At 36.0% G+C, this 24,403-nt stretch overlaps 1 protein-coding gene across 1 annotated transcript in view; it reads left to right on the top strand.

The window, feature by feature from the left end:
* EPHA6 (EPH receptor A6) overlaps window positions 1-24,403 on the top strand; it is a 968,470-nt gene that overhangs the window by 78,491 nt on the left and 865,576 nt on the right. Inside the window, exon 2 of the mRNA XM_059688042.1 lies at window positions 7,032-7,096. Within this exon, the coding sequence (XP_059544025.1) occupies window positions 7,032-7,096 (65 nt within the window). The remainder of the gene's footprint in view (window positions 1-7,031; window positions 7,097-24,403) is intronic.

Raw genomic sequence — 24,403 nt, 5'->3', positions numbered from 1 at the left:
GTGTAATGATATTAAAGTTTTCAAAATCCCTCAGTTTTATTCTAGTATAAATGTATAATTTATATGTCTGGAATATAAATTTGAAACTTTACTGTTCTTAAAAATTTTTAAAAGGCATGGTTGCAGTTTAATGAAGAAAATAAAGCAATTATGTAAATTTTGTTTCTTGAAGAAACTAAGAAACAAAAATATTCTTCGTAAGGATCTACAGTGTTGCAGGTATTTACATGTTTTCCTTTTTGTTTGTTTTGAAATTAATACAGTTTGCAGTTTACAAATTATACATTTGGAGAACCAAATAGACTAAATATGTTTTAGAAAAAATATTTATATGAAATAACCAGTATAAATTCTATATGCAATTTACAAAAAACAAATCTCTCTTGATGGGCTTCAATTCATATTTTGGATTTTTGAACACTCTACTTTATAAAACCCTTTAAGTTAAATGGCAGGGTTTGAATATAGTAATGATACATTTTCTGTATAAACCATTAATGTGAAAATTTGGATGAAAACTTATGAAAATTTGCAATTAGAAAAAGAAATAATGATGGTTCTCTGTACCTACAAACATTTTTTAAAATAAAACAAATAATAAATTTTTATATTCAAACTTAAAAAGCAGGCAGAAAATAGCACTTAAAAAATAAAAGGTTTAGGTTTAAATGATGGGAATCCAAATCTATTACTTAGTCACCTTCAGGAAAATTACTTAACCTCTCCTGAGACTCAGTTCTCTCATCTGTAAATTGGGTATTTAAAAACAATAATTTATAGGATAATATGGATATTACTGAAGAAAAATATGTAGAAAATCTTTTCTAAATTGATTATGATTAGTATCATTATTTTACTAGGGAAATAATGTTGTATCCCAGAGATATTAATATGCTAAATGACTAAGCTTTCATGTCCCCCCAAAGTAGATAATCGTATGATGTACTTCTGAATAGTATATACCAAAAACAAAAATAACTTTTATTTGACAATGAGATACATTTATAGTTTTGAATATTTATTATAGTATCTTTAGCTTTTCTTCCAAATATTTCAGATTGTTTTTGTTTTTGTTACTGTGAATGATCCCAGATGCCATCAGATATCATTTTTGTATTTTTGTATATTTGTGTGTGTGTGTGTTGTGTGTGTGTGTACACATATGATATATACTTATATATCATCATTACTGTACTTTCTGTCTGTTACTTCTAGGCTTGTTAGAATTATTGTTGATATAAAGTAGATGAAACTACACAGAAAGCCTTTTATGAATCTCTAGCCCCTTGTGCCTGCTATTATCTTTTTGTGATGGAGGTCAGCAGCCATTGGAAACCGTTAGCTAAATACATTAATTTATTAAGAGTAGAAAATGATATAGAGTAATTTGGTCATTTCTTCTTCAGTTATTAAATGAAATATTTCAGTGACAAAAATGTTACCTTATTTCCTTATTCAGAAGTACCTTATATAGAAAAAGCAAAATAAATATTTTATTTTCAGATTATTTACCAGTTTTATAAATAACTAGAGGCCTGGTGCACAAAAATTTGTGCACTCGGGGGGTCCCTCAGCCCGTCCTATGCCCTCTTTCAGTGTGGGACCCCTTGGAGGATGTCCACCCCAGTGGGGACCCTCAACCCATGGAGGTTTGCCCAGCCTGGGTGAGGGGCTGATGGCTGTTTTCAGGCTGGCCACACCCCCTTTAGGGTGGGGGGGTCCCCACTGGGGTGCTTGGCGAGTCTGGGTGAGGGGCTGAGGGCCGTTTTCAGGCTGGCAAACACCCTAGTGACGTAAGCTCCCAGTCTCTCCTTTTTTTTTTTTTTATTCTGGGGTTTATTTACCTTCTGTAATTGAAAATTTGTTGCTTTCAGTGGAGCTCAGAGCCGGGCCATGGCAGGCGGGGAACCTTGGCTTCCTCCTGCTCACTCCAGGTCCGTGGCTGCCGGCCGCCATCTTGGTTGGGTTAATTTGCATATAGTCACTCTGATTGGCTGGTGGGCGTGGCTTAAGGTGTAGCAAAGGTACGGTCAATTTGCATGTTTGTCTTTTATTAGTATAGGATGGCTTCCTAGTATGCTGCAAAATTTATTAATGGTATATTTTATCATTATGAATGTGAAACGTGGGGTTCAGGGTGCAGATTCTTCCGTGGGTCCTTGCCCACAAAGTTTGAAGAATAATAAACTCATGGACTAAAAAGCTTCTTTAATAAAAATGTGGAAGTTTACTGGAAGCATATACAAACTTTCCCAAGTAAGGGGTCTCCAAATGGGACCCCCAAATGCAGAAAAAACCTCTCTTTCTCTCTAATGGAAAAAATAAAAAATCCAAAATCTGTCTGAGTCTCTCTTTGTCTCCAGGTTTAAAAAGGCTATAGTTAAAGAACTATGTATGTTCCCTTCTAATTGGACCCCTTCCCCAGTTTACGACCCTGTGCTTTCTTAATTGGTCCCTCTTTTGCAGGATATCAGTGTCAAAGATCAAAGCCCACCTGGTGCCTCCTTCTTTCTCTCCCCCTTATATTGCTACATTCCTTTATTCTCTGTGAAAATATCTTCCCCTCTTCCGGGTACCTTGTGACCTTTCTTTATTTTCTGTGAATGTATGTCTTCCTTCCTCTCCCCCCTTATCCTGTGACATGTCTTTATTCTCTGTACAAGTAAGATAATCATTTTGGCATCTTGGAGCTATTTCTGCCCTTCACATATGCATTCCTCCCCCCATGAACCCCCTCTTTTTTTAAATTTCTTTATTGATTAAGGTATTACATGTGTGTCCTTATATCCCTATTACCCCGTTAGCCCCCCCCCCCTCATGCCCTCACCCCCTGTTGTCTGTGTGTCCATTGGTTAGGCTTATATGCATGCATACAAGTCCTTTGGTTGATCTCTCCCCCTTCTTCCCTAAGACTCACTATCCTCTCTAAAATCCCTTCCAAAGTGCTTGGATTTAAGCATATTTGAAATATTTTAATTTCTTCCAGTCATTAACCTTGTTTATGATCAAATTATTTTTGTCCAGTTGGAGCCTATGCAAGTTGGTTCTAGAGTTCTTTCTCAGTGATCTTAGTGGAAATTAATATCATCCCTGTTTTCTGGTATAAGGACCATGAAACACCACCAATAAAGTAATCTTACAAAATATAAAAATAAATGGAACCTGAATCAGATAAAGCCACTAAATAGATCTTTAATTTAAAGAATATACAGGAAATGGGGAAGCACCTTTCAGTGATATATTATAATTAGGAAAGTGTGACAAAACAATTTTGTTTTATTTAGTAAATTTGATTTCAAGTAGTGAAAAAGATAAACTGTCTAGTCATTAGGGAAACATTAAAGCAATGGGATCCTGTTGCACACATGTTAGCATGCCTCAAAAACTGGATAATACCATGGATGTGGAGCAATAGGAAAATAACATATTCCCCTAATGGAAATGCAAAACTTCATAGCCATTTTGGAATATGACACTTAAAAAAAAAGTATTCCTCACATAATCCAGTAATTTCTATGTACCATAGAAGAAAGAAAGCATGGGTTCCTATAAGAATCTGTAAATGATATATGACAGTGGCTTTACTTATAATTCTCTAACTGAAAATAGTCCATATGTCTATCAACTAGGAAATGCCATGCAGTAGGAATACTTTTCAGCAATAAAAAGGAACTATTGATACAGCAACATAGATGAATCTCAAATACACTATGCTAACATTAAAAAAAACAACAACTCAAAGACTATCTGCTATGTGATTTCATTCATTTGACATTTTGGGAAAGTAAGAACCATTGGCGCAGAAATCAGATGAGTGGTTGTCAAGGCCTTGGTGGGGAAGAGACTCACTATAAAGCAGTGGTTCTCAACCTCCCTAATGCCGCCACCTTTTAATACGGTTCCTCATGTTATGGTGACCCCAATTTCATTGTTACAAATTGAACATAATTAAAGCATAGTGATTAATCACAAAAACAATATGTAATTATATATGTGTTTTCCGATGGTCTTAGGCGACCCTTGTGAAAGGGTCGTTCGACCCCCAAAGGCGTCGCGACCCACAGGTTGAGAACCGCTGCTATAAAGGATCACAAAGGAAATTTTGGAGGTCATGAGTGTATTCTATAGCTTGATTATAGAGTTGGTTATATAGATGTAGGGGTTTTTCTTAATTCATAGAAATGTACATTTAAAATGGGTGAACTTTATTAGTAGTACATCATGCCTCAATAAATCTAACTAAAAATATAATAGGAAAAGCTATTGATTAAAAAAACACTTTAAAAGGAATGTCCATTCACTGTAATTTATAGTACTTATTAGATATTGATTTTTTGTTAAAGAAGTTGAGAAACTAAGAATATTAAACACTAGCTACTTGATGACATTAAGGGATTACTACTTTCAATACTTTATTAAGATATTGTAGTTATATATAAAATAAATCTTAATGGTAGAAAATACATACTGAAATTTTTACACATGAAATTATATGATTAATGGAATTTTCTTCAAAGAAATCTTGGAGTGGGAGAATAGTAAACGTGAAATAAGATTGGCCATGCTGGTAATTATTGAAGCCGAATGATGACTACATGTGGGTCCAATGTACTGTTTTCTCTACATGTTAAAATATGTTTGAGATTTTCCACAGTAAAAATGAACTAAGGAATTATAGCTCAGTTTTATAAAAGTTTAGTAAATAGATTTTAATAGTACTGAAAGAATATTCTGCAATGAATAGAGTTTATCCCAGAAATTTAAACATGGTTTTATATTTTAAATCAACGTATCATAGTGATTCAAATAAGAAAAATGACAAAATGTTTACAATAGACACTAAACAGCAGATACCAAGTAACGTGCCCCTAATAGCAATATTTTAAACTACAAAAAGGCAACAAATAAACTCCACTTTCTTAACTAGATGAAGACTAAAAGTCATAATGAGATGATAAAGCATTGTTTCTCAGAGTGTGGTCCATGGACTACTGGTGTCTGGGGGAAGTGGAGGTAGTGAGAAGTTAAAAATAAGGATCTGCTGAATCATGGACCCCAAGCATTTACCTGCTATAAACTCTGCAGATTCCTCCCCAGTTAATCTTTGTTGCTTTCCTCCCTCATTTCTGTCCTCCTTCTTCCCTGAAAATAATTCCCACCCCTGGTCCCTGTTCCAGCAACTGAGAACTGAGTTATAACTCAGTTATTTTATTGAAGATATCCTAAAAGAAAAACAAATATGTGTTGCTTATCACATCTGATGAAGACCCCTCATCCTAGCCCAGCTCAAATAGCATCTCCTTTGTTAAATCCTCTGAGACCTGCCCTGCTAGCCTTAGCCTACTTACTTGCTAGGCTAGCATATAGTCAATCGTTTAGTTTTGAATTTAACAGAATATATTTTAAATATTTGTTTGCATATTTGCCATCAGATTATGAGTTACTTTTGGTCAGGAAAATGATGTGTGGTTTTTATTTTTGTTTTTGCCTCCCTCAGTAGTAAGTATACTATCTGGCAAATACAGTAACAATGTAATCTATGCTTTAAAGAGCTCGGATTTATTCATAAGAATTGTTTTCATACTTTGCCAATAATATATAAGGGCATTTAATAACAGAAAGAAAATAAAGAAGCCTGCTTTAATACAGTCTTTTTTTAATGTGGTATAGAAGGACCATATATAAAAGGAGAGAGAGAAGCAAAGGTCGTTATTTTATCAATTTTAGAAGATGTTTATTTTATTTTTAAAATTTTTAAATTAAAACTTTATTGTTGAAAGTATTACATATGTCCCCTTTTCCCCCCATTGACCTTTTCTAGGCTGCCTCCACCCCTTGCCCAGGCTTTCACCACAATATTGTGTGTTCATGCGTTATGCATATACTAGTGGCCCGGTGCACGAAATTCATGCGGGGGAGGGGGGTGTCCCTCAGCTCTGCCTGAACCCTCTCCAATCTGGGACCCCTTGGGGGATGTCTGACTGCCGGTTTAGGCCCACAGGGATCGGGCCTAAACCGGCAGTCGGACATCCCTTTCACAATCCGGGACTGCTGGCTCCTAACTGCTCACCTGCCTGCCAGCCTGCTCTCCCCCAACTGCCCCCCCACTGGCCTTTTCACCTCAAGCTGCCCCCCATTGCTGGCCTGTTTGTCCCCAACTTCCCCCCCTGCTGGCCTGACCACCCCCAACTGCCCTCCCCGCCAGCCTGCTCACCATCTACTGCCCTCCTCTGGCCTGCTTGGCCCCAACTGCCCCCCCCCACCTGCCTGCTCACCCCCAACTCTCCCCCCTGCCAGCATGCTTGCCCCAAATTGCCCATCCCGCTGGCCTGATCATGCCCAACTGCCCCCCACTGCCAGCCCGCTCACCCCCAACTGCTGCCCCTGCTGGCCTGCTTGCCCCCAACTGCCCCCCCCTCCTGGCATGATTGCCTCTTACTGCCTCTGCCTCGGCCCTGCCACTATGGCTTTGTCTGGGCGGCGGCCACGGAGCCAGTTGGGGCGACCAAGGAAGCCAAGCCTCAGTGACCAAGGAAGCCAAGCCTCCCGTGCCTGCTCTCCGGCCGGCTTGGTTCTGTGGCTCTGGCCGGCATCGCCATCTTTGTCATGTCAATTTGCATATTCCCTCCTTATTGGCAGTGGGTGCTGCCATCTTTGTCTAGAAGTGATGGTTAATTTGCATATTACTCTTTTATTAGATAGGATTAGATAGGATGCATACAAATTCTTTGGTTGATCTCTTCCCACCCACCCACCCACCTTCCCCTGTCTTCCCTCTGAGATTCCACAAATTGCTCTATGCTTCTATGTGGAAGACAGCTATTAAGAATGACTTTGTTATTAAATTGTTTCATTTAGCATTGTTATACACAAATTACATATTTTAAAATTAACTTATAACCACCTCACGTATTTTATCATTACTTATAAATACTATATATAAATAATTTAAATACAACTTACTAAAGCTAATGTAGTGAGTAATAGTAAGATTTGAGATATTAATGTGTTTTTTGTTTATTTAATTGCAGTTGTGTTGCTTGATACAACAACTGTGCTGGGAGAGCTAGGATGGAAAACATATCCATTAAATGGGGTAAGTTTGAATATCTTTTAAAAAATTGTCATCCTTGTTAGATATTTAGGATCTGTTGTAATATGAAAGAATGGTGGATTTTGGACTCCATGTGGTATACATTTTAGCATATAACTTAAATCCCATAGAAGAGATTAAATTACAATTAGAAGGGAATAATATGTAAAACATATTTGTTTCTTTTAAATTAGTAACTGTTCTTTAACATAGTGTTTTACAGAAATAATATTAGAATATTTCATAAAGATTTTCTCTAGAAATAAATTTCTATTTGTATATTTAAGACACTTTTCTGTATATATGTTATGAAGTTTGGTAACCTCAGTGAGTATTTGTGCATAAACAAATTTTAAATTACCATAACATAAGTGGATTTCACAGATATTAACAATTTGGTTTTTATTAGAAGCTATGAGTTTACTGTATTTTTTGAAGTTGGCAAAAAGATACATTATGATTAGGTGTTTTTTTTGTTTTGTTTTGTGTTTTTTTTTAATCTAGGAGTAGTTCCTTTTGAAATACTTATAAGGATGCATAATTTTCTAAGTACAGTTTTTCAGGTATTAACATTATTTTAGTTGTGTTTGTACTTTTATGTTTTGATGTATTTTGCATTATTTTCACATTGCAATATGTTTCTACATTTTTGTTTTAAGCTAAAATAAAAGGGTAGTTTGTGAAGCTTTGTGCATTGTTAGTTTTGTCTGTTTAAACAACTTTAATAATGGAGGTGGTCAACTGTCTTCAGGTATAGTTGGGTTAGCTTTTCTTTTTTTTCTTAAAATTTGTTTTTTTTTCTCATTTATCACATTCTTGATAATTTTACATTGCTTCTTCCATTACATCTACAAAGTTAAATCTGAAAGGAGAAGTTGACCCAAACAGGTTTTATTATTTTAGAATTATTTAAATATTGCTGCTTGAATTTGACTTTTTATACCAACAGTTATTCAACAGTTAATTACTAAACATGTGTATTTTCATCTAAAAATTCATATGAAGAGTTAAATCTTACTGTTTTTGATTAACAGGCTGTTTTTTATTTGTTTTATAGATTCATTTTATTTATTTTTTCTGAAAATTTCTTTTTATTCTGTGAGCTCTTTATCAAATCATTTATGAGAAAAATATTTTTAAATTATGATTATGCTTCAACCTTCATTATCTTCTTTCCATTAAAATGAATAAACATCCGTATGTCTTGTGTGTATCAAGAATGTCACATTTATCACAGTTACTTTCAAGAAGTAAATTAATTTTTTTTCCTAGAAACCTTCTAAGATAGTAAATATTTCTGTATCAGTTCTTATACAGAATAACCTATAAGAACTTATAAGTAATTAATGTAGAAGCCCTAATTTTTATTTTCTGGGGAAAAAAGACCAAAAAACCCGCACACACATTAGAGATCCTATTATTACTATCCTCATATAGTCATAGCTGAAGAATCATGTGGGGATCAGGAGTTATACCCCTGCTCTAGTGATTGTGTTTGGCTTGGTCAGGCCACATTTCTGAGCAAACTGGTAACTAGGACACAGGACTTACAGAGTTACAAATACACTTACTGATATCATTCTTGTGATGATTTTATCATAGGTATTACTTCATAGTTTTCTATTTGCCAGTTACTGCACTAAGAAATTTACATTTTATTTTCACAGTGGCCCTATAGTGAATGATGGTCTTTAATTAAAAATAAGCTATTTCTGACTCTGAGGCCTGTGTCTTTACCTTGGCACGGCTACCGGAGAGGAACATCGGCAACTTCATGAAAGGCCAAATACTTATTTGTGGTATTTGTGAAATTGATTTAGATTTCTTTTCTCTCCTTGATAAATAAACTGTTACCCTGAGATGTGCATTTTGAATACCAGCCGAGGATCAGTAAGAGGAAAGAGAGAAAGAAGAAGTGAAGGAGATACAATAGGAAAAAAATACGATAGAATAAGGAGGAAAAGATGGTTAAATTTTATTGAGCATTTACCATATGGTAGGCTTTGTTCAAAGCATGTTACATCCATCATATAAATCATATAAATCAAGTACAGATTTTCCACTATTGAAAGATGTAAAAATTAAGACTCAGATACATTAAATATCTTTTACAAGGTTACAGTGCTAGGAAGTAGTACAGCAAAAATGCAAAGCCATACATATCCTAATCTTGTTGGTAATTTCACACCTAGGTGCTTTTTATTTCTTCTAAGATTCTACAATTTAAAGATAAAGGCCAATGGCCATTTTCTAGTCTACAGAGGGAAAAATAACACATTGATTTATATGTTAAAATGTAAATTGAATACTCAGTTACTTTAGAATATCACTGTTGGAATAGGAGGCTGTATTATTTTAGATTATTGACAAATAATAATTCATAAATAGCAAGTGTTAACAGTAGGAAAACTTGAAAGTGGGGACACATCACATGAACATATTTTAAAATAGATCACATAGAAAGTTTTAAAGAAAATATGGAACTTAATTTTTATTTTAATGAAGAAAATAGATTAATGACAATAATGGAGTTTTACTTAATGCTATTGATAGGTTAAAACAAGGATGGGAGTAGTCAGTAAGGTTAAAGAACTTTGAAAAAAGAAAGGCTGCTAAATATTGCAAGAATGGGAATCATCTAGACATTAATACTGATTAAATAATTTAAAATCTGTGGATATTGTTAATCAGTTTATAGCATTTAAGCCACAATTTATTTCTGTATATTAAAGTTATAATTATATCTCATTAAAATTGTATATTTTTTCAGGTTCTTGGGTTGATTGAGCCATGCTAATTTGAATGGCAGTTTTAACTAAAGTTGCCTTTTTTTTCAGAGACACTAATCCAGTTGGTTTTACAAAAATATCATGGGCAGAAAAGACAACTTTATAACATATTTGTCAATTTTATGATATAAAGTTTATTTTGTATCTTTCTGAATAAACTATTTCCTAGGAACTTTTTGATAAATTTTTATTTTTATAAAGAATTGAACAAGATGTTTTTCAAATTATATAAAGTGCTTTATAAAATATAATTTAGTAAATGATTTCTTGAGTTTTTGTTTGTTTGTTTGTTTTACTTAAAATAGTCATTTTACCAGTAGTATCATTCCAGTATAGTTGCAGGAGTAGGCATTCACTATGTGCCTGTAAACAAAACCATTGATGGTTATTTGAGTAGGAGGTTAGTAGATATAGGAAATAGATGAGTAGTCTTGAGCAAATGACTTTTTAGGCCTGCAAACAGGAAAAGAAAACATATTTATTTTCTGAAATGCTTACTTGAAAACTTATTTGTGCCAACTTTTAAATATACTTTATTTTAATCAGTGTTCATAATTCATTTAACAAAAGTCTATTTTATGCTCTTCATGCCAAGTAACTTTTAGAGTGCTTAAAACAGTTTTCTTCTATCCTAAAAGAGTATTGTAAAGAGATAATTCTACACAATCATAAGTCCAAAGAAAGTGTCTTAAGGTAGTTTTGAATACTGTTTTGTGAAATAATAGAGAGGGATTAATTGATTAATTCTGACCCAGGAAAATTGGTAGTAAGGATGTAACTTATCAGCTCTTTCTAATAAATTGAGAAAGAATCACATGTGGGCTAGAAGAGAGGATAGAAATCACCTTTGTGGCAAAGTGAATGTTTTGAGGAAAAACACATGAATTTTAAATGGTTTAAGTTTTAGGAATGTTAAGAATCATTTGTGTGGCTGGAGTTGGGGAATGTGGCGAGAAATAAGACTTTGATCATAGGCTAAGTCATATTGTGGAAGACTTGGATTTTAAATGCCTTAATTCAGTGGTTCTCAACCTTCCTAATGCCACGACCCTTTAATACAGTTCCTCATGTTGTGGTGACCCCCAATTTCATTGTTACAAATTGAACATAATTAAAGTATAGTGATTAATCACAAAAACAATATATAATTATATGTGTTTTCCGATGGTCTTAGGTGATCCCCATGAAAGGGTCGTTCGACCCCCAAAGGGGTCGGGACCCACAGGTTGAGAACCACTGCCTTAATTGATCTAGATAGTGTTTACTTCAGTGCCAATAAGTAAAAGTAAAAACTTTCTGGATTCACTTAAAGAAACAAACAAAATTTGAATTATTTTCTTTGTTTAAAGCAATAAAATAGACCCTTGGAATGAAGGATACCATGGAAAATTCTAAGGAAAGGATGTTGAAAATATAAGTGATAAGACATTACAGTTTAGTATCACTAAATGATGGGGATACATTCTGAGAAATGCATAGTTGGACAATTTTGTCCTTGTGTGGCCAACACAGAGCACACTTATAAACATAGATATTGTAACCTACTACACACCTAGGCTTGTATTGTTTATAGCCTATTACTCCGAGGCTATATACCTATATACCATGTTACTGTACTAAATACTGTAGGCAGTTGTAAGACACTGGTAATTAATATTTGTATATGTAAACACCAATATAGAAAAGACACAGCGAAAATATAGTATAAAAGATTAAAATGGAATACCTGTGTAGGCACTTACCATGAATGGAGATCCAGAAACAGAAGCTGGTCTGATGGGTCATTGATGAGAGCTGAGTGACTATGAAGGCCTACACTGCTGTAGACTTTACAAAGACTGTCCCTGCTTCCTTCTGACAGGGTCAGAAGTAGGACATCAAACTTATCAGCAGTGCTCCTTTGACAGGGATGTGGGTTGAATGCTTGGAAATATCCAGGAGAACCTGGCTGAGTGAGACATAGATCACCGAAATAGTGGCTGTTGGAAGGGTGTGAAAGGTGGTCTGAGGATTACTAGGAAGAAGAAATCAAGATGGAGAGATGCAGGAACATGGGGGATTGTCACAGCAGTGGGGTTTTGGATACTGCATGTTGGAGCAGTGGTCAGATTAGGAAACTGGTATTCATTAACAAAGAGGTTTACATAAAAGCATAAAAAAAGAGTTTCACATAGAGAAGGTATAGAACTGATGTAGTATTTTGGCTTTAGAAATTTGATTTTGGTTCCATTGATCCTATCTGGCACAAAAGGTTCTCTCTGGCGTTATATTGATAGAAGAAATAAATCTTGTTTATGCTTTATATCATTACAACCTGAAAATATTTCCAAAGTATAGGGTCAGGCTGGCTATAACTACCACAGAAAACTCTTACTAAAGTGGCAGTGGCATGTAATACTTGTCAAAGGAGCTCTTATGAGGCTGTGTCCTTGTGCAGGATCTCAGGTTCTTAACAAAGAAATTACAACAATGTTCTCTGAGGCCATCAAGCTAGGTCTGGGAGGGCTCTAACTCCCTCTGAATACGGTGCACTGGGGGGACAGGCTCCTCTGTGCTGAAACAGGTCAGTGGCTGCCTGACCGTGATAGAATTTGTGCTCTCAAAATTGAGCTGTGTGAGTGAGAGGGAATCTATTATCAAGTCCCACAGATATTGCTTCTGGAAAAAAAAATTCCTCCTGAACCACATATCCTTCCATTTCTTACAGAAAATTCAGCTCCATTAAAATATTATGGGACTGCTGTCATGTATATGCAGTTCATTGTTGACCAAAATGTTGTCATATGGTGTATGACTGTATTGATATACTGAAAACAGTATATTGAATAATTATATTTGTATAGTGGTTAAAGCTTGGTTTCAGAACAGAATGAATACAGCAGAATTTGACTCATAATTCTTTTTTAAAAAATATATTTTATTGATTTTTTACAGAGAGGAAGGGAGAGGGATAGAGAGTTAGAAACATCAATGAGAGAGAAACATCAATCAGCTGCCTCCTGCACACCCCCCACTGGGGATGTGCCCGCAACCCAGGTACATGCCCTTGACTGGAATTAAACCCGGGACCTTTCAGTCCACAGGCCAACGCTCTATCCATTGAGCCAAACCGGTCAGGGCATTGACTCATACTTCTTGTGCTCTTACTGTGTAATGTCAAAAATTATATGTCTCCACTAGGGGCCCAGTGCACAAATTCGTGCACCTTAAAAGGAACTGTGGGCCTCGAGGCTGCGGTGGGCACAGGGGCGTGTCTTGGTCCATCCTCCATGCCCCCATCTAGGCCCTCCCATCATGGCCCCCTATCTCCTCTGCTGGTAGCCCCGCTTCCACCACCACCGCTCCCACTTCCACCACTTGCACCCGCTAACAGCACAGAGCAATTGGGGCTGACGCCAGCCGCAGGTGTGAGCGGCAGCTGCTACCCCAATCACCCCTCAGGAGCAGGGAGAAGTGGAGAAGCCCCCAGGGGCAATTGGGGACGTCAGGCACTGTTTACCTCCGCTGACAGAACCGAGGGATTGGGACCAGCACCGGGCACCGGCAGTGGGTGCAAGCGGTGGCTCTGGTGCCAGCTGCGGGTGCAAGCGGGGCTGATGCTGGCAGCAGATTTGAGCGCCAGGTGGGACCACGGCACACAGGAGCAAAGACTTTTCAGTAACCACTAGAGGCTTGCCCGGTTGACAGCAACCAGTGACCACCTTGGTCTCACGCCCCTGCTCACCTGCTCCACCATCCTGCTGTGGCTGATTCCTGCCATGTTCTGTATTCTGCTGACTGCTGCTGATGCCTGCCATGTTTCTCACGTGCCCCCTGGTGGTCAGTGGATGTCATAGTGACCAGTTGTTCGGTTGTTCAGTTCGGTTGTTGCGCCATTCAGTCTATTTGTTTATTAGGATTTTATATATAGAGATAATTCAGAACTCTTAAGAACTTTATTCTGTGTCCCTTCCATCCTTTATTGGTCAACATACTACATTAAGAATAAAATTATGAGGATCTAGCAGAGTAGCTAATAGTTCCTCGATAATCAATGAAAGAATGTCACGTGAATAAAATTGTTACAGAGCCCTGTAGAAGTTATAAATGCATACTGAAGAAGTGTTTTCACTAACATTAAGGGCAGACATACGCTCTGGATGTTTTTTTTGCTATGAATAACTAATAACTGGTTAATACTAAATCTTACTCTGCAGAAAACTGAAGGACCTATTTCCATTTTAATTTCCTGGGAAGGAGACAGCTAGTTTTTAAGAAGTTATGCCAGTCTAATTCTAATGAGAAAAAAAGAAACACAAAATATAATCCTCATGCAGTAACTCTGTACATATGTGTGTGTGTGTGTGTGTGTGTGTGTGTGTGTATCCTGAATTTATTATTGTAGTCTGCAAATGTATGAAGGAAAATTATACAAATTTTCTTGAAACTTTAACTTTCTTTTTTTTAATTGTTTTATTGTTTAAAGTATTACAAAGAGTATTATATATGTCTTCGTTAACTTTCTTTTGATATTTTCATTTATTTTATGTAGTTTTAGCCAATATGTAACATTGTAGATAAAAGAGAAAAATACAATTACAATAAGAGGGCCTCTAGTTAAATGTTATATTAAAAACTCTTACTACCCATTACATCTCAGGCTCATTCTATACTACATAGCAGGGGGTGTGTCATGTTGGGGCTTCTTGGCTCAATATTAACTCTAACTAATAAAAAGTAACTGTTGGTACCCAGAAAAATAAAAGATTTTATAATATAAATAAATATTTCATTATTAAAAACTATTATTTTTCCTTTGAGCTTTAGTAATTATATTTGACTAGGGGCCCGGTGCACGAAATTCGTGCACTGGGTGTGTGTGTGGGGGGGGGGAGGGGAGTGTCCCTCAGCCCAGCCTGCCCCCTCTCACATATTGGGAGCCCTCAGGCATTGACCCCCATCACCCTCCAATCGCAGGATCGGCCCCTTGCCCAGGCCTGACGCCTCCGCCAGAGGCGTAGACCTCCATCACCCTCCGATCGCCTGATCGGCCCCTTTCCCAGGCCTGATGCCTCCGCCAGAGGTGTCAGGCTTGGACAGGGGACCCCCATTTCCCCCTGATCACTGGCTCTGACCCCCGCCCAGGCCTGAGGCCTCTGGCCCAGGAATCATGCCTGGGCAGGGGACCCCCATCTCCCTCTGATCGCTTGCTCCACCCCCGCCCAAGCCTGACACCTCTGACCCAGACATCAGGCCTGGGCAAGGGGACCATCATATCCCCCCAATCCCCAGCTCCGTCCCCCGCCCAGGCCTGATGCCTCGGCCAGAGGAGTTGACCCTCATCACCCTCCGATCACCAATCACTGGATCAGCCCCTTGACCAGGCCTGAGGCCTCCAGCAAAGGTGTCAGGCCTGGGCAGGGGACCCCCAGCTCCCCGCGGTTGCAGGCTCCGCCCCTGCCCAGGCCTAACACCTCTGGCCTAGGCATCTGGCCCGGGCAGCGGGGACCCGCAGCTGCAGCGGCCCCGCGATCGTGGGCTCCGCTTTAGGCCCAGGCAAGGGACCCCTAGCTCCTGGGACTGCCCGCTTCTACCGTGCCCAGCTCCCACCGCTGGCTCCACCCCTACTTCCTGCTATCACTGGCCAGGGAGGAAAAGGCACCTGATTCTCCGATCATGGCTGGGGGGCAGGGCAAAGGCGGCCAACTGCCAATCTTAGTTGGCAGTTAATTTGCATATAGCCCTGATTAGCCAATGAAAAGGGTAGCGTCGTACGCCAATTACCATTTTTCTCTTTTATTAGTGTAGATACTTCTAAAAATGTAACAGCAGTGTGGCTTTTTAATTTTGATATTGTAATAGAAAAGATAAGTGACCTGCTTGGGTAGCCCCATACTGGTTATTAAAGGTACTTATACCTGGATAAAATCTGACCATTGAAACACAGCATTTCATAATAATAATTACATAAGATTGTTTAATTTATACCTAAAATTACATATACTTAATATTGATGGAAAGAACATAATTTTTAAGCACTTCATCAACTCACCTGATAGACTTTCACCATTTATTTTTATTCATAGTAATATTTTTAGCAAGAAAATGAAAGATTTGTTTTGTCTTAGGTATTTTTTTCCATTCTTCTCTTTTGGCAACTAAGAGGTAGTTAAGTTTTAAAAGCTTATTCTTAATGTATACATGGTAGATCAGATCTTTGTACAAAGTCATAATGGACATAGATATAGGCATGCCAATATTCAAAATCAAACTTTCTTTTCAACAGTGAAGTACAAATGACCTGCTGAATGTTACTAGAAAAAATATTATTGGATATTAATTTTGTTTTTTATCAATCACAACAATTTAGAGTTCAGAAAACTTTGTATTTCTCAGGTTGCAGATATTGGTTTTAAATAGCATGTTATATGTATATCTTGTATGCTGTGACTTAGATGATCATCATGATTGGAATAATGCAAAATCATGCAAGATGTGTGATTTTATGTGTTAAACATAGTGAATTAGAATTAGGAAATTTACCCAGAGATATTTAGGAAAAGAAGGATACAAGTCATTCATGTCTAAATAAAAGGTGTAAGTGTAATATGTGTACTCAATTTCTAATTATTTAATTAAATGTTAAAATTTTTAAATGTTATATTGATTTACTAAGTAAATAATTTTTATAATGAAAACTATACATTTTTATAATAAAAGAGGCCTATATTAGAGGTAAACTGAGTAGAAAGATACTTTATTCTATAAATTAAAGTCCATCATTTTCCAGTATCATTGTTGCAAAGCTGAAAAATCAAAATAGAATGTGTTTATGACAGACAATGGAATATCTACTAGTAATTAATTTCTATTGTGTTATACTTTCTATATTTCATACTGTAACCATGCAGAGACCTTACTTTCTTTAATCTGGTCTTTTATTTTTATATTTTTCCCTTTGACTCAAACTGGCCTCACCTATCACCCTGACTCACCCTCTTGCCTCTCCCTTGCTTAATCATTAAGCCCTCAGGACATTGAGGTTCAGGTCAGCATCCAGTCGTCTCAGAAACAAGGTCCTGGGTCTGTTGACTATTGAGAAGAGTTTTCAGTCAAACTAAACATAATATCTTGCCCTCAGTTGTGATTTAGCTCTAGATCCAGGAAAGCAGAACGATCCCACAGAACAAATTATTGTAAAATTGGACGGAACAATTTCATGGCTGACATCAGGACCAATTGCACTGACCAATTACCCTCTATCTTAGCAGTCAGTAGAGACCACAATACCATCTCTATTAGTCACTATGATTAATGATCTTTCTCCCTATATAACCCATCCCCTGGAAGCCATTGGGGAGCCAGATGTTTGAGCATGGCTACCTGTGACTCCAGGCGTGGTGCAATCTCCTTATGAAATCCTTACTTTCTTGGCTGCAAACTCCTGTTCATGTTTTATTAGGCTTTGTTGAGCGCAGGCAAATGAACACCTTCAGTTGCTAACAATACAGTAAGACTAATTTATCCTAGTTGCAGACATCAGTATTGTATTTCTTTCATTTTACAATACATTGAAGTCATTCAACACTATATATGTTTGAATTCTGAAAATATAAACTTCAGTGATCATTTCTGTTAAAATGGATTGTTTTAGTTATTTTAAAAACTGATTATCTAGTTTTCTTTAGAGAAACTTTACAACATATGTGGTAGTTTTCTAAATATCCATTATGTTAATTTCAATCATACTGTTTCACATTTCAAAGAAACAGTGTTTTAGTTGTGGAAGTTTCTGTTGTCATATTCAGGAACTCAGATTCTTTCCTCCATCCTGCCATCTATTAATGAGTCCATTGTTTCTGTTACATTGTTCTTGATCTCTAACATTTCTTTTTTATTCTTAGGATTTCTATCTCTCTGCTTACATTGTTTATCTTTTCTTACATGTCTACTTTATCCATTAAAGCTGTTAGCATATTAATCATAGTTTTGTTTTGTGTTTCCAAATTCCTGATCTGGTAATTCCAACACCCCTGCTATATCTGACTCTGATTCTGATGCTTCTTGAGTCTTCTCAAACAGTGTTCAGGGTTCTTTTTTGGTTTGTTTGTTTTTGTCTTTTAGTATGCCTTGTAATTTTTTTGAATGTTTCTTTTTCAAAAAATGTATTTTATTGTTGAAAGCATTACAAATGCCCCCTTCCCACCGCCCCCCCCCCAGGCCTTCACCCCACTATTGTCTGTGTCCATGAGTAATGCATATATGCATGTAAGTACTTTTGTTAATCACTCCTCTCCCCCCCCCCCCAGCCCCTTCCCTCTGAAATACATCAGTCTGTTGTGTGAGTCAATGTCTCTGGATCTATTTTGTTCATCAGTTTATTTTGTTCATTAGATTCCACATATAAGTGAGATCATGTGATATTTGTCTTTCTCTGACTGGCTTATTTCACTTAGCATAATTCATTCCGGGTCCCTCCATGCTGTCTCACAGGGTAAGAGATCAGTATTCCATTGTGTAAATGTACCACAGTTTTTTAATCCGTTCACCTACTGATGGGCACTTGGGCTGTCATTTTTAATCAAAATTGGAGATGATTTCTGGTTAAAAGGAACTGTGATAAATAGGCCTTTAGTAATGTAATGGTGAGGTGTGAGGGGAGGGCAAGTGTTCTGTTGTTCTAGCATTAGGTCTCAGTCTTCTGGTGAGCCTGTGCTCCTGGACTGTGAACCTCACAGTGCTTCTCAGTTGACTTTCTTCCCATTGGGTGGGACAAGATAGCCAGAAGAGCTGAAGTTGAGTATTTCCCTCCTCTTAGGCAGAAGGCTGAAGTTGGGTATTTTCCTTCCCTCAAGTAGATTAGGCTCTGATAAAACACCAGCAAGATTAGGCTCTGGTAAAGTTTCTTCTGAAGGGGCAGACCTTTTTAAGAACAAAATACTCTGGGATATTTCAGTGTTTTGTGTTCTTTTTTTTTTTGCATTTCATATATGTGTGTGTGTGTATGCTGAAAACACTGCTTAGACAGTTTAATAAATGATAATTTTACTTAATTTTTCTTACTCTTTTGTTTTTATGCAATTAACTCTGGATTTATTTATTTTTTGCTTTCTCTTCACTTTGATCACTATCAGTAGCAGTTGGCTCTATTTTCAAGTCCATTTAATCTAAAAATTTTATGAAGCTTTTATGCTTTGCTTTATATGACATTGCTGCTATTGTTCTTTACCAATAAATAAGGGAAGACTTCTGAGCTTTCCTGTGTTATGCAGGTGGAGTAGACCCTGACACTCCAGGAGCTCTTGGAAATTTAATTCCACATATGTATCTTGGCTTCACAGAAAGCTAATGTAAATTCCTGTCTCAGAATATTCAATTTATGAATGTTTCATGGGTCTGCAATAAGAATTGTGCTTAAGCATTTTACGTGCTTTTTCATTTAATCCTAATATATATTTGTTGTACATATTATTAGCACCATTTTATAGATAAAACAACTAAACCTGAGAAAAGTTACATAACCTGCCTGAGCTTGTGGTGACATTAACTAAAGGAACTGGTATTAAATCCAGGGTCATCTCAGTCCCAAAGTCAGGATTTTTACCCATTCGGTATACCTGTAACCATTGCTAGATTTTCAAAATTGTGATTGATACGATGAGGCTGTAAAATAGCCTATAAGATTGTTCAAACGCAGTCTGAATGTAAATTATAATGACACATATGTGTAAAAAATGTGGTTATTTAAAAGTTTTGAAAACATTAATTCATCTATGAAGACCAAAAGATATTACACTGAGGATGGTTAATTATTAAGCACTATTGTTTAGTCAGTGGCATAAAGATATTTGGTGCATGTTTAGATTGTTTTGATATTTTTTCGCTTAGAAAATAAATATTCCTTTACTGTGTTCCTTCTGGATTTATTTCTTTGTACCTCATTTTAATGACTATGTCTTTATACATATCTGTTAATGACTATAAGTTAATTAAGTTTATAATATGAAGTAGTCCAATCCAGAAAATACCGTTGTGGAAATCAGTGTTTTAGAAATGCTAGCGTGCTCGTCATTCTGACACCATCTTCTAAATAAATTGACCAAGAGGCTTTGTTGAGGGATATCTGTTATGGTTAATGCCACAATGCTCTGTTCCCTCAACCATCTCTTAATTGGGACAAAGGTGGAGACATGGTCAAAATACATCAGTTCATTAAGCTACCTGTAACCTCTCATGTATGATTTCCATAAATGCCTAATCCAGTCAGATTCCTCTTTAAGAATTCAGGATTCCTAAGCTAAGATCCAAGGAAAAGTAGCTACCAGAAACCTTTGCCATAAAGATACCCTGAAAAACACATGGAAAAGGATTAGAGCAGAGGGGCTATGAAAAAAACAAAATGATGTGCAAGTAAGAAAGAGTTCTAAGAGAGCAGAAAAAACCTGCTGTTAGCCATCTTCTAGAGCTTGCCAGGTTTGTACTATCGCTGAATCTCCTGATTCCGTTCATAGATATTTTAAAAATGAATTCACATTTCTTGAGCTGCCAAATTGTAAAGGCAAATTATAAACCCCATCCTTATCATCTCATCATATCGTCGTCGTCGTCATCATCATCATCATCATCATCATCACAGTGATGCAGATTATAAACTTGATGATGATGACAATGATTATGGCAGATTGTAAATCTCTCAGTAATGAATGTGATGATGATAGAAAAAATAACAGAAGGCAGTGAAACACTGGTACTGCTTTGAGGCACACCAGGAAATAGGAAAAGCCATGGAAGGCAGAATTTTCTTAAGAACATAGGAACATCAACAAGTGACTTCCCGTGCATGCAGGCAAGGAAAGAAATCGGGCGGAATGAATATGCATGGTTTATTGGAGTCTATATGCTTCTAAATATTTAATAACTTAATACCTCAGAAACTATGATCTGTGGGCATTCTTTCTACACTATCTCAGAATATTCCTTCCTATGTCGATTCCTCTGCTAAATAAATAAATAAATTGCTGCCTTATTTTACACCAATTGAAATAACATGTATTGGAAAATAATGAAGTTAATTCTATGGTGAGGGGAATAAAGTAAGAGAAAAGCAGATAACAATGATTCAGAAAATCAGAGGTGGAGAACTTACTGATATCTGTGAATATGTAATTACTTCCATATTCTCTGAGCAGCTGAAAGATGCGTATGCAATTCATTTTTCCAGTATCTCTGCTGTCCTTTAATGTATAGTCTTGAGATTGTCTTATTACAAGTGTATATTTTTTAAAGGTATGGGTTTCCTTAAACCAGCGGTTCTCAACCTGTGGGTCACGACCCCTTTGGCAGTCGAACAACCCTTTCCCAGGGGTCGCCTAAGACCATCCTGCATATCAGATATTTACATTACGATTCATAACAGTAGCAACATTACAGTTATGAAGTAGCAACGAAAATAATTTTATGGTTGGGTCACAACATGAGGAACTGGATTTAAAGGGCCAGAAGGTTCAGAACCACTGCCTTAAACCAATTACTCTTGCTTTACATAATATAGTCTTTTCTTTGTTCTCTTTAATTTTTTTACATGGTTACTTATAAAGGTTTAACTTCCATTCTCCTATTTCTAGGAGAAAATTCCAGTTGTTATTGTTGTTTTATATTAACTCCCATATTATATAATCTAAACTAAGATTTTGGCTTTATCAGAAAGTCCTAATTGTTTTAATAAGAATCATTCAAAATATTTATAATGTAAGAGTCTACATCAAAATCCAAGGAAAGTTATGTACAAATGCTAAATTTTCTTGTGAAAATGTAAGAGTTTATTAGTAAAACACTTAACTAGAGAAGCATGATAAATCAGATATTTTTATAACTTTAATTGTTTGTATTTTAATTGATTGACTCACTTTATGTCACATGACCAATCACTAATTCTTCTTAATTCTGCTTCCTAAAGCTTTTCAAATCAATTTATCCTCATTGCATCAGTTTGGCTCCTCAACATTTCTTCTGTAAATTACCATGATGGTTTTAAATTACCGGTATCCACAGATATTTAACAAAAGTTGGTGGAATAGCTAAATAGATGTACAAATAACAAATTAGAGACTGTAGCTTGCAACTCTCATTGGAGATGGAATAACTTGGTATTAACTTTGGGCAGAATCAGCTGTGAAAAAAAGACTAAATAGTTGTGAAGATTGAACTGTGTTCTTATTTAGCATTGGTCTTAAATACAGGTAGAAAAGTTTATCCATTTATTCTCCTTATTGCATTTTAGACAATCCAGTTCATTTTCTCCTTATCATTTTCTCACCAAAATTTAAGTTGAAAGGTGATTGAGAAAGATATTTACCTATGAAATAAAAAGGCTATAAAAGAGTTTATTAAGCTATTTAAGCAACACCAGTCAAGACATAATACACTTTCAAAGAATTAATGACCAGTTGAGAATTGTTGATGATCTGAATCACATCTGGGGAATATTAACCCCAGATGGTTATTAATCCTGCACCATGTTATTAAGATGAAAATAAAAACATAGAACATATGGATTTTTAATGGTTGATAGATGGACTGCAAATTTTAAAGAATTTATACTAACCAGTCAAGCTTTCAAAAAGCATAGGTCAACATTAAATGTTAAATAGGTTTTTGTAATCTGTATTCTATACAATTAGTATTTTGAACTAATATACCATAGGAAGCAAAATAGGTTCTTAAAATGTTTTGAGTGCTTTATTTTAGCAAACCTGTTGTGCTCATAAATGTAATGCTTGACTTAATCTTCATCTTCCCTATAATTAGTTGCAATGTATACTAAAATATTTTGATGGAATTTAAAAGTCTTCCAAATAAAAGCATGAAACTGGAATGTTCCTGAATTCTGCATACCACATTTAGAGAGGTAAAATTAAATATGTATTGCTGATTTAGATATCTCCATTTAATAATGTTATTCATTTAATCAAATTATATGCTTATCTTAAATGCAGTGCTTTCTGATGCACATTAGAAGGGATTTCTGCATGGTTTCTTTTGAGAGTTGCTTTAAGAAATAGCCACATTATAAATCTTACAGTTAAAGAAATGGATACAGCAAATATTACAGTTATTTTTAGTCTTCCTGTTCATAACTACTGTATTAATTGTTTGGATGATCATCTGCTTTGTCTATCACAGAACTGTTTTATTTCTGTTGTTCTGGAGTAATTATTAATTGTGCCCCTTCCATTTTTAAAACTGTCCTTGTTTGTAGAATAAATTTCATAGTTACTCTGGTATTTTGGGTAATATTAACTGTATTACAAATAAATCCCAAGTGTTTAATAATTCAAACACAAAAGAATGTTATTCTCATTCTTGTAGTAGTCTAAAGTGAGTATTCCCATCAGCTCGGAGTTCCTTCTCCTCTTCTCCATGGAGAAGATAATCCTTTTTAAAAATTCAGAAGTGGAAGTTCTGGCCAGGTAGCTCAGTGGGTTAGAGCATTGTCCTGATAGGCTAAGGTTTCAAGATCAATCCCTAGTGAGGGTCAGGACACATGTAAGAATCGACCAATGAATGCATAAATAAGTGCAAAAACAAATCTATATCTCTCAAAAATAAATAAATAAAAGTTCAGAAGTGGGACACAGTAGTTCATATATTTCATTGTTTACAACCCAGTAACATTACTATACTTAACTAATAGGGAGGTAGAAAATGTAAGTTAGCCTGGGGAGAAGAGGAAAGGATTCCAGCTGAATGGACTAAACTACCAGTTGTCACTTAATATCCATTCTCCTGTTTTCTCTCATTACTGGAACCTTGATTTGAGGCAGCAGTTTGTCCAATGAAAAATTCTGACAGTTTCTAATGTATTTTTGCAGGTAGTTCTGACAAAACACTATGTTATAGCTAATGAGATGAAAATGCAAATGTTTTGTGTTATTTCCAGGAGTGCTGCTGAAAATGACCTCTTTCAACTAGAGGCCAAACCTTTTTGACTGATTTACTATCCTCTTGCTATCTAGAATAGAGATGTGTTGTTTAGAACTTCAGCAGCCTTCTTCAACCCAAAGGTGTATTTGAGGTTGAGGTCACATGCTAGGAAGATAGGGTTACCTACTGTATAGTCATTAAAATTATATGTATACTGTAGATTTCCATAATATTGGAATATTGTACTATATAATATTAAGTGAAATAAAGAGCAACATTTCTAATCTTCATTTAAAAAAATGTTTATACTAGAACAAACAAACAAACATGAAAGGAAATAAAACTACTTATTAAGAATGTTTTTCTCTAGGTCATGAGATAATGGGTGATTTGGTTTTCTGTTCATATTTCTATTTTTTCAAAATTTTCTTTAAATATACATTTTATTATATTACATCATTCCAGTAATGGTTTCTGTCTTACAAAATATTGTATTATGGTTTCCAATATTTTTTAATATTTCAGAGCTCTAAGCACCCAATTATAATAATGAAGAGTAGGAATAAAATTTGATTGGCGGAAAACATGTCAACATTCACAGATATTTTCTACCCTGTTG

This window comes from Myotis daubentonii, chromosome 3 (genome assembly GCF_963259705.1).
Source record: "Myotis daubentonii chromosome 3, mMyoDau2.1, whole genome shotgun sequence".
Taxonomy (NCBI): Eukaryota; Metazoa; Chordata; class Mammalia; order Chiroptera; family Vespertilionidae; genus Myotis; species Myotis daubentonii.
This window is presented reverse-complemented; position numbering and strand designations above follow the sequence as displayed.